This window comes from Salvia splendens, chromosome 2 (assembly GCF_004379255.2).
Source record: "Salvia splendens isolate huo1 chromosome 2, SspV2, whole genome shotgun sequence".
Taxonomy (NCBI): domain Eukaryota; kingdom Viridiplantae; phylum Streptophyta; class Magnoliopsida; order Lamiales; family Lamiaceae; genus Salvia; species Salvia splendens.
In genome coordinates, this window is record NC_056033.1 from 17,203,012 (window position 1) to 17,214,803 (window position 11,792).

Consider the following 11,792-nt stretch of genomic DNA (forward strand, 5'->3'; position numbering starts at 1 on the left):
TAAATATTTATATCATGTCTTCATCTCGTCGTGGTGGTGATCGGGGCAAGGGAATTGCCCAAGATCAAAGTGATACTCGTCGTCGACGTGCCCCTTCTAGAGCACAAGTTGCGGAGGAGGTGGGAAGGCTAGCCGCTCTTCGAGCTCAAGTAAGTTATAATATATTTTAATTTTTTATTAATTCATTTTTATTAAATTCATAATTTCATTTTTCAACATCTATGTGTCTATGTATTTTTATTTTTGTGTTAGTATTTTTACTTAGTTGTATAATTTTCGTAGGAGGAAGAAGATCGAAATGCGGCCTTTCTTACTTGCCCTCGCCGACGATGACCAACAAGGGGGGCATTCACATTCAGCTTCGCGTTTTGAGTGCGATGTGAATCTATCGTCGGACGAAGGCGATGATGGATCGCATCAATTCCCCCCTTCTAGCACAGGCCAAGTTGGCGACAATGATGAGGAGGAGGTCGATGCTCCTCCTCCCGCAGGACGACAAAAGAAAAAGATGCCTCCCAAGTTGAAATCCGAGAATTTCACCAAACATTTCAAGAAGGTCCCGGTGGTAATTTCAAATCCTAATGATCCGACCACTACCGTTGAGACAAGTGAGTTCAAAGCATATTGCAACTATTGCGATAAAGTCTATCCATTTGTTATCGGTGGGGGATATGGTACTCTCCATCGCCATTTGAAGGCAAAACACCCCGTGGAATATGGGCATTCTAAGTCCCAAAGCCAAATAAACTTCCCCGTCGGCTCATCGTCTCAAACAAGTACGCCGCTATTTAAATATGATCCGAAAAATGTTACCGATGCTATGGTAAGATGGGCGGCAATGAAACATTTGCCGTTCAATTTTTTTAATGACAAAAAATATGAAGTCACTATGCAAACCGCTTTTAATGTTGCTACAAAGAGAATTCCCCCCTCTACTGCTCAAAGATCTAACTGACGAAAAGAGAGGTTGGAAAATTTCTATCCACCTTGGGGCACAAAGTTAATATTTGCTCCGATGTGTGAACGGATTCTTTCCAACGAAATTCTTACATGGGAATTTCATGTCATTTTATAGACAATAGTTGGTCTTTAAATAAACGTTTAATTGGTTTTAGACAATTTCCTTCCCCACACACCGCACAAGCAATTGCATCTTTAATTATTCAAGTTTTGAATGAGTATGAGTTATGCAACAAGATATTTTCGGTTGGTTTTGATAACGCAACCGCTAACACCGCAAGTATATCCGATTTAATTGCGGCTTGTTCCCAGGCGATAAGTGGTAAGTATTTTCACCAACGATGTATTTGTCATATTTTAAACTTATGTGTACAAGATGCTTTGTCTTTATGGCAAAGACATATTCAACCTATTACTACAACTGTATCCTTGATCCAATGGAAGCCTCAAATTGGCAAGGCGTGGAAGAAGTATTGCTACACGAAGAAAATAAGGTACACAACTTTTACTTTAGACGTGTCTACTAGATGGAACTCTACATATGATATGTTGCATTCTACATTGGAGCATATAGAATATTTAGTTGATTTTTATAGAACTTACCCTGTTGATGATTTATATCTAACATCTTCTTGTTGGGATCAATGCATGAGCTTGTTTAAGTTATTCAAAGGTTTTCAAAATGCCACTATTGAGTTATCGGGTGTGTATTATTGCACATCCGTTCGTGTTTTAGAACATTGCATGATCATATCACTTGGTTTTAAAACTGCAATGAAAAATTCCACAAACAATCTTGAGTTAATATTTTTTTTATATTACATGGTTGAAAAATGGCTCAAGTATTTCAACGAGATCCCCACGGTTTTTTTGCTTGCCAAAGTTTTGGATCCAAAGTGGAAACTAGTTGGTACTTTCAAAATTTTAGAATTTTATTACAACAATTTGGCTTCTATTGATCTTGAACCACTCCGAGCTTTGCAAACTGACGAGGACGACAACTACATAAACCTAGCCCAAACATTCCAAATAAACCTCCCCCACCTCCCAAGCCTCCAAAGAAGTTTTGAGTTCGGCTTGCGGGCTCTCTTTCATGATTACGAAGATAAGTACAACCGTACCCACCAAGTGAGACCTAGACCCCCCGTCAAACACATAACTTTGGCTTCTTCCAAGTTGATGACCCCGACGCCCAATCCCAATTGGCGGACCTATACGGCTTCAACAGCGGAGGAAGGACGACAAATTCGACAAGTGAGTTAGACTTATATTTTGACTCACACTTTTCATTCAATGAGGAAGAAGGAGGTCCCGTTCCCCAACAAATCGACGTCCTAGATTGGTGGGGATCACACGAGAAAGATTTTCTCATCCTTGCATCAATGGCCAAGGAGATCTTTTCGGTTCCTGCTTCCACTGTCGCCGTCGAGTCCGCCTTTAGTGTTGGAGGAAACGTCTTGGACGACAGAAGAAGTAGACTCACCGGGCAAAACATGGAAGGCACCATGTTACTTGATGATTGGTGCTCCGCCGAAATTAGAGACCAAGAACCGGATTGGAACAATCAAGTAGTACAACCCGACCAAGACTACTTCCCCGACGAAGAAGAGTAGGCGCGCCGCCAATTCCTACGATCAAGCCAAATAGGTAAGCAAGGTAAGAGAACTACGTGGACTTTGATTCCAAAATACAATTGAGCATTGAGGATACATATGCATCTCAACTTAAATTTTAAATTTAAGTTGAGCTCAAGTCCTTTTCCTTTATTTTTCCCCCCTTTGTTTCGAATATGTAATTTGTAAATTGTAATCAAGACTTTAAGTCTTTTGTAATTTATAATTTTTAAGTTGTAATTTGTAAATTTTAAGTTGTAATTTGTAGTTTTAAAGTTGTAATTTGTAATTTTAAAGTTGTAATTTGCAATTTGTATCAATAAAATTGCATTTGTACATCGCTTTATTCTAATTTTATTTATACAAATATATTTACATTTTTTACTTGAATTACAAATTCACAATGTATAAAAAAAAAAAATTTGAACCGCCGAACCGGACGAACCGGCCCGGAACCGGACATGCAACGGCGGTTCCGGCAGTTCACTTGAACCGGAGGTTCACGGTTCAGGAACCGGAACCGCCGAACCTTGGCCGGGCCGGTTCAGGTTCACTTATTTTTTGAACCGGAACCGGCGGTTCCGAACCGTGAACCGTCGGTTCCTAAACCGTGGTGACGTCTACATATTACCTATTTATTTATTTTATTTTTTTATTTAAGGGAGGAAATTACAGATAAACTCCTATACTATAGCTAGGAGGAAATTACAACTGATGTCAAGAGGGCTCGAACTCGGCACCTCATGCAATAATGTCTAAACTCCTTGCCGCTAGGACAAAGGCTCTGGACTATTACCTATTTAATACTAACTGATATTTTGTATTTTTGAAAATTTTTTACATGTATGATTTTACTGTAACTAACCCTCCCCCCTCCCACTGCATATGAACTCGTCCTCGAGGGACTGGACGCTGTGGAAAAAGGGTTAGGTATAGGCAACGGCACAACAACAACCAAGGAAACTTCTCACACTTAGTCCAGACACTGGGCTAAGTGTGAGATAGTGGCAACAATCAAACATGCCAATAAACATAGAGAAACAACAAAACATATCAAATATAGGCAAACAACAAGGAAAACAAAACAAGCATGCATACTTCTCACACTTAGACCCAACACAAGTCTAAGTGTGATGTGGAGTGGAGTATCAGTTATACATACCATAAACAAATAAAAATTAAAAAATGTTATGGAACTTGAAATGAGCTGAGATTCGGAGGGGGGGGGTTACTCAATGTTTCCTGGGGGGTTGATTGGGAGATGCTGAGGGTGGCCTGGAAGACGAAGGGTGCCGAGTCGGAGGAGAGCTTGTAGAGGGAGGTGGTGGTTTGTAACATCCCAAACTTTTGTGACCCCTTTTATTGGTCTTGTGAATTTTTGAATTTTGGAACTATGAAACTTTTGTTTCTATGTGATTAAGTGTTTTGCGTGAAATAAATTATCGTGGTTAATGTGGAATGATGAGCTTGAGATTTTATATTTGTTTCCAATGCGGGGAAATAATTAATAGGATCATGCATTTATCCTTTTTCGAGTCAATTCATTGAAAGTTTCGGCCCCTCCCTAATTATTGAGATAATATTTCATTTCGTGGGTTTAATTAATTGTTTTGGGATACTTATCCAAATTAAATCCGAACCAAATGACCCCTAGATGGCACTACATGAAATTCGAACTCCATTTTATTTTCCTTGGGAGTTTTCGAAAATCTCCTATAAGAGAAAGAATTATTTTCATTTGATTTAATTGGTGCTTTATTGACTCCCTTCCTTTGAATTTAATCCAATTAAATCATGTTATAATTTATTTCTTCACCTAAAATAAATAGAGAGTTGGGATATTTCCTTGGTTAGCAATTTTCGGCCCCTCCACTAAATTTTGGAGGATATTTTATTTGTTTCCTAATTTGTGGAATCCCTTTTTATTCAAATAAATTCCTATGTCTAATTAATTGGGGATGTGAATATTTTTCTTCTACTTTTCTACCATATCACACGCCCCCTATGCAATATTTTCCTTGTGGGAATTTAATTAATTGTTGCCTATTTTATGAGAACCTTTTTCCTATAAATAAATTACCTAATTTAAATCCTATTCTATTAATTGAGTATTTAAATAATTTTCTTGTGCAATTACCCAAGAATTTTTGGCCCCCCTCCTTTATTTCCTACTTGGAGATTTAATTTAATTGTTCCCTTGTATTCATTATTTTTATTTCCTAAGTTATGAATTTATTCTCCAAGTAAATACCAAGTAAATTCTTTGTTGTGCACTACATGGAATTTTCGAAAATTCCACTCTCCCACATGCCTATTTTATTCTTTTAAATTGTGGGATTTTTATTCATTAGCCTATATTTATTTCCCCCACAATTTCTTTATTTAATTTACCCATGGATTAAACCTAACAAATAAATAGCAAATAATCAAACCCTAGCCCCCATTCACCTCAAAAATTTCGCCCCCTCTCTTCTCTCCCTCTCCCACACGTTTTTCATCTTCCACTCTCCCATCTCCAAAAATCCTCCATCCAACTCTTGTTCTTACAATCCTTTGAAGTTATTTTCAAGAGTCTTCGACGAATCGCTTCGTTCATCGTTTCGACCGATTCGTTTTGTGTCAAAGAAGGTATATTGCTCACTTTCTATCACCCTACCCGTTTTGACCATGTTCTTGAGTCCTACATGCATGTAGAGGGTGTAGGTTTGATAGATAGCAAATTTTAACGGGAGGGAAAGTGTGTTTCGTAAGAACTTGTTTGATTATTCGCGGTTGATTGAAATCATGTGTGTTGGATTGAAATATTTGGTGAATAATATGAGTTATGTGCAAATATGTGTATGAGGAACGTGTAAGCATGATTATGTGTTTTCGAACATGGAAAAAAAACGGTGTCTGTGTTGTGGAAGTTTTAAAAACCCTATTTTCGAACTTGAACAGAAATCTGTGATGCACGACCAGTGACTTATGATCTGTATTTGACCCATCAAACGAAGGAATTTTGCTATGAAACTTTTACTAAGTAAACTTCAAAGTGTTTTCTGTGTCGCGTGTGAATTTCAGCCCGTTTTATAGAAGAATGATTTTTTAATAAATTTTTGAAGTTGACTGCGCAAATCTTCCAGAAACTTGAGTTCTCGCCATGTATGTTTCGTTTTCTGTTTGACTGACCAAATGACCTCCGATCGATGTGATTTTTGAACTATATGAAAATATGAAGTGTATTCTGAGTTGTGTTAAATTTCCAGCCTTTTCGGGCATCGTATGAATTTATGGTGAATTTTTCAAATGAACTGCGCAATACTGTCAGAAATTGTATGTTCCGACCAGAGAGTTTAATATGTGATATTACTGACCAAATGACGTGATTTCGGTGTGAAAATTTTCATGGATGAACTTGAAGGTGTCCTCTGTATTGTGACCAAAATTTAGCTTCTTTTGAGGTCGGGTGAATTTATAGTGATTTGTACAAAACGGTCGCGCAGTTCTGCCAGTTTTCTGCCTTGTTAAAATGACACCTAGTTTCAAGTTTAAAAGTATTATATGATGCATGTATGTCCAAGGAGCGTGTTTAAATTATGTGATCACGTGTGATAAGTTGAAATGCGATGCGTGTGTCTTTACACATTTGTGACGTATGTTGGGTTGGGGAATTGAGAAAGACGATGAGAGAGAAACAATAGGACATGCATAGTAATATGTTGATGTGTGAGGCTGACTTATGTTGTCATTGACAAGGGTGTTGTGTATTCGTGAACTCGAGGATCGAGAGTTGCTAAGTTGGGTTGTGAATTGCTAAGCGAACGAGATGGGTTTTCTTTTCAAACCTTTTTACTTTTCCAAAAAATATTATGTGGCGATATAAGGGTGGTTTAACTGTTATGTCATGCCATGTTGTTTTTTTTATGAGATTGTGTGCCTGATGCCTAGTTCGTATGAGTTTACTGCGTTAGGCTATATGGCTGTGTTGTGAAACGAATTCGGGTCTGAGTAGGGCCGTAAACCCTATCAGGCTATGTACACTGGTGGGATCGTGAGCCGTCCTTGCAAGTCGGCCGGTCTCGTGGGCGAATAGTGTGGCCACACTTTCGTTGCACTGTGATGTGATTGATGGATTGATGTGAAAAGTGGGGAGATAAATTGTCTGGCCAGACTTGAATTTTTGTGTTTCTCGTGATATTTTTCTTACTACTTAAAACCCGAGATCACTGGTATGGATGACGTAACTTATTAAAATGTTTTCGGCATGAGCCCATAGAGTACAACAAGTACTCAGCCCTGCATATTATTTTTCTTATGTGCAGGTTGAGCGGGATGTTGCGGTGGATGTTGAGCTGGCTAAAGACCGTAGGATACGTTGTGTCGTCATACATAGGCGTGATCCTTGACTCTCCCTGAACCTTATTTATCCGCTGCTATGTTTTAAATTATGTCTTAAGACCTTAATCTTTTCGTGTTGTGTTTGAACATGTATGGTGGTGTTAGGTTTAAACGAGTGTTTACGTTGTCTTTCTAAAAATGGTGTTTTCCGAGATTTAAGTTAAATGTTCGTTTTACCTTAGTTTTTTTTATATATAGTTGTATCTCTTAAGTCAAATTTTTCCGGTGCCCTTTGTAAATGTATATTTCTTTACGTCTTTTTTTAAAAAAAACCTTAAACTTCTTTAAACTAAGTTGTTTTCTTTCTTTAAGTCTTAAGCTGTTCTTTTAAACTATTGTCCATGCATGTCGGTCACGATCGCCGCGTTTGTGATACCCCTAGTATGGGCGGTCGTGACAGAGTGGTATCAGAGCTTTGTTCTTTCGCTCTGGTCCGAGAGTCTTCTTTTACTTTGAGTCTAAGTTAGTGAACCCTTTTTGACTAGAAGTGTCATGAAGGCTCAACATCCACAGCATCACGCTCAACCAATGAAAGTGAGGTATGTTTTATTTGTTGAAGGCATGTGAGATAGATGCATGAAATGGATGACGATATGATATGACGTTTGACAAGTTTATGCATATGAATGAATGATATGCATAAGGATGAGTTGTAATGGAATGAATATATGAGCATGATTGGCTTGATAACTTAAGCATGTACTATGTGCGTAAATATGATGTTGTAATAGCATGATTGCGTGGAATACGAGTATGATTGACGTGATAATTAAGACATGTATTTTATGTACAAAGGTGATATCGATGTGGTATGAATACGTGTGAGCATGAACTTGGTGATGTTTCTAAATGTGAATTATGCGCGAAAATACTACAACAATAGCATGCAAAGATATGAAACGTTAAGACAACGACAAACTTTCAAACTACGCGACCAACTTAAGAACCTTTTCAAGCGAACAATAATACAATTTGGTGTTTTAAAAGAAACTTTCGTCTTTACGTAGATGGTACGAACGAAACGAACCGCGCTTAAGAGCAGTCAGTATAGTGCAGAATGCGACAAGTGATATACGATTACTACCACTTTGAGAGAGAGGAAGGCAAAGCCTTGAGAGAGGTTGTCGCCCGTTTTGAAACCCTATGGCGAGATGTCTGCGGGTACCATGTATCGGCCTATGGTGGCATAAGAAGGCTAATTGAGTTTATGCCCGACAATTGGGAGTCTTGGATGGAAACAACAGCCAGTCGGTTCACGTGGTATGAACCAAGAAACCAGATGATGGCCGGCGACAGGAAAGGTTTCTTGAAGGCCCTAACGTGTGCTTTGATTGACTCACGTTCCGAGCGACCACCGTAGACAGAAGAAGGGAAAGGTGAAACAGTATGGGAAGACAAAGACGTGATCGAGCTTAAACCCACGGCAGAAAGAGAAGCAGTACCACAAGAAGGGATGGTTCCGGGTTTTGAGGATGATTATGTGGAAGATAGCATGGATATCGAAGAAGCCCTCCGCATGGTTGACGAGTATCACGTAGGAGAAGACCCGGAAGAGGAAGAGGACCCGGAAGAGGAAGAGTACAACAATGGATAGTTAGATGCCGTTTTGTTTTCTTAAGTTGTTATGACGATGGCAGTAGTACCTTTTTGTTTCCAAACGAGTACTATGTTTTTCCTTTCCACGTTATCTATGGAAGTTCCACTTTTCGCATAACTTTACGTGCTTGTGTTTTATCGTATCGTACGCGTGCATGAAAGTAGTGATGTTTTAATAACGATGTTCTCACAACGATGCTAACCTGTGTTTTAGATCAACATGCCCCCAAGACGTAGACGTGGTCCGCATATGGAGAACAACGTGGGGGAACAAACAGAGGGAGGTGTCGGGAATCCACCCCTGCCTCCACCACCACCTCTACCCCAACCTAACGAAAGGGAGTACATCAAGGCCTTTCGGAAAGAGAACCCACCCAAGTTCGATGGATTGGGAGAGCCCCCGAAGGCGGAGGCATGGGTACGCGACATTGAGCGTGTCTTTGAGTTTATGGGATGCACGGATATGGAACGCCTGGCCTGCGTGACGTATCAGCTGACAGGACCCGCTGACTTTTGGTGGGAAACGAAGAAGAGAACCATGGACCCCGCTCGCCGTGAGACGCTTACTTGGGAAGAGTTTAAGGAAGAAGTTTACAATAAGTATGTTCCCATGAGTTATCGGCGGGCGAAGGTAGTGGAGTTCCACACTTTAAAACAAGGAAGTATGACGGTCACGGAGTACGACCGCGCCCTATGTGAGATGACTCGTTATGCGCCAGAATTGGTGGATACAGACGAGAAGATGGCTGCGAAGTTCCGTTCCGGCCTTAGGCCCGAGATAAGGGTAGCTGTAGCCAGTCGCAGGGGAATTCCTTATTCCGAGGTGTTGGGCTGTGCCTTAGATGTGGAGAAAGCACTGCCCAAGAATGAGAGGACAACAAACCCTACCCCATCTGCACCCCCCGGTGAACTTTAGAGACAAATGGAAGTGGGGGGGAAACCGAGCTCCTTTTGACAATAAGAGGCGCTTCTCCACTTTTCGGCAACCGCAGAATCATGGGCGCCAAATTGTGCCACAGCAGAGGGGAAACCCGCAGAGAACACCCTACTGTAATCGGTGCTCCAAGCATCATGTTGGAGAGTGCCGAGTTGGAGGCATCCGGTGTTACGCCTGCGGTGGAAATGGGCACATGTCTCGAGAGTGCCCAAACAACAACAAAGGTGGAGTGAAGAATGGGCAAGTACAGAGACCACCACAACAGCCTCAACCAATCCGACAAGTGGCCCCACAACAAGCAAGGGCATACGCACTCAAGGGGAATCAAGGGCAGGAACCCCAAGCCAGCAAGGGCAAGGAGAATTTGGCAGGTATGGGAAAGCTCCAACAACTGCCTATTATTGTGCTGTTTGATACGGGTGCTTCGCATTCTTTTATTTCCGTGTCATGTGTGAATGCCTTAGAACTTCCTACTGCTAAGCTTGAATCGAATTTGAATGTGTCTTCACCGGTTGGAGGATTGATTGACATTGTGAGAACTTGCTCGAACATAGAGTTTGTGTTAGGAGAACTAGGAGTAGTGGCCCAACTTTTGCACGTTATACCTTTGGAGAATGTAGACATAATCTTGGAAATGGATTGGCTTACCGAGAACCACGCAACGATCCACTGTAAAGAGAGACAACTTTCTTTTCAAGCCCCGGGCGAAGAACCGACTATCTTGAACGGGATCTCCATGAATCGACGAACCTCCATAATCTCCGCTTTGCAAGCAACTACGATGATAAGAAAATGGCGTCCGGCGTATCTTGTGTACTTAAATGGAGAGGAAAAGAAGGAGTTGAAAGTGGAAGACGTGGCAGTGGTGCGAGATTTTCCCGATGTGTTTCCTGAAGCTTTGCCAGGACCGCCGCCCGACATACAAGTGGAGTTCGCTCTTGACTTGGAACCAGGGTCAGCGCTAGTATCAAGGGCGCCATACCGAATGTCCCCTAAGGAGTTGGCCGAGTTAAAGGTTCAGTTGCAAGAACTGTTAGACTTGGGTTTTATTCGACCCAGTGTGTCACCATGGGGAGTGCCAGTTTTGTTCGTTAAGAAGAAGGATGGCACGATGAGGATGTGCATCGACTATCGTGAGCTCAACAAGATGACTTTAAAGAATAAGTACCCACTGCCGAGGATTGATGATTTGTTTGACCAACTTCGAGGAGCGGGCGTAATCTCGAAAATGGATTTGAGATCAGGGTATCATCAACTAAAGGTCCGACGAGAGGATGTGCCTAAGACTGCTTTTCGCACTCGATATGGCCATTATGAATTTGTCGTGATGCCTTTTGGGCTGACCAACGCCCCAGCCGTTTTAATGGACTTGATGAACCGAGTTTTCCACGAGTATCTTGACAAGTTTGTGTTAGTCTTCATCGACGACGTGTTGGTATACTCGAAGAACGAGGAAGAACATAGATGGCATCTACAAACAGTGTTGGAAACGTTGCGAAAGGAGAAACTGTACGCCAAGTTCAGTAAGTGTGAGTTCTGGTTGACTCGAGTGAACTTTCTTGGTCATATTGTGGCGGCAAATGGAATTCAAGTAGACCCAGCAAAGGTCGAGGCCGTGCAGAATTGGAAATCGCCGAAAACGCCAAGTGAAATCCGCAGTTTCTTGGGATTAGCAGGATATTATCGACGATTCATTGAAGGATTCTCTAAGATTGCGAGACCGATGACGCAACTACTAAAGAAAGGAATTAAGGTGGTTTGGACGCCAGAGTGCGAGGCGAGTTTCCAACTATTGAAGGAGAAGTTGACTACCGCACCAGTCCTAGCAGTACCCGAACCCGACAAGGACTTCGCCGTCTATACGGACGCGTCGAAGGTAGGACTAGGATGCGTGTTGATGTAAGATGGGAAGGTGATAGCGTATGCTTCCCGACAGTTGAGACTGAATGAGCTGAATTTTCCGACCCATGATTTGGAGTTAGCAGCGGTGGTGCATGCACTGAAAATTTGGAGACACCATCTCTATGGAGTGAGATGCGAAATCTATACGGACCACAAGAGTCTCAAGTATTTCTTCGAGCAGAAGGAGCTAAACATGCGACAACGACATTGGCTACAGGTTGTGAAGGACTATGACTGTGGTATTAACTATCATCCGGGCAAGGCGAACGTGGTCGCCGATGCCTTAAGTAGGAAGAACCAACCTCAACTGGCTTATTTCCTAACGCAAGAGGAAGCGTTGATTCACGAGTTCGCCAAGATGAGTTTGGAAATAGTGGAAGCGCCCGAGACAGTAGGTGCAAGCT

At 41.4% G+C, this 11,792-nt stretch overlaps 1 protein-coding gene across 1 annotated transcript; it reads left to right on the forward strand.

The window, feature by feature from the left end:
• Positions 1-8,799: 8,799 nt before the first annotated feature.
• On the forward strand, positions 8,800-9,972 carry LOC121775023. The gene is made up of 3 exons (XM_042171974.1): positions 8,800-9,372; positions 9,542-9,857; positions 9,968-9,972. The coding sequence occupies exons 1-3, from the start codon at positions 8,800-8,802 to the stop codon at positions 9,970-9,972; spliced, it is 894 nt and encodes a 297-aa protein (XP_042027908.1).
• Positions 9,973-11,792: the final 1,820 nt, after the last annotated feature.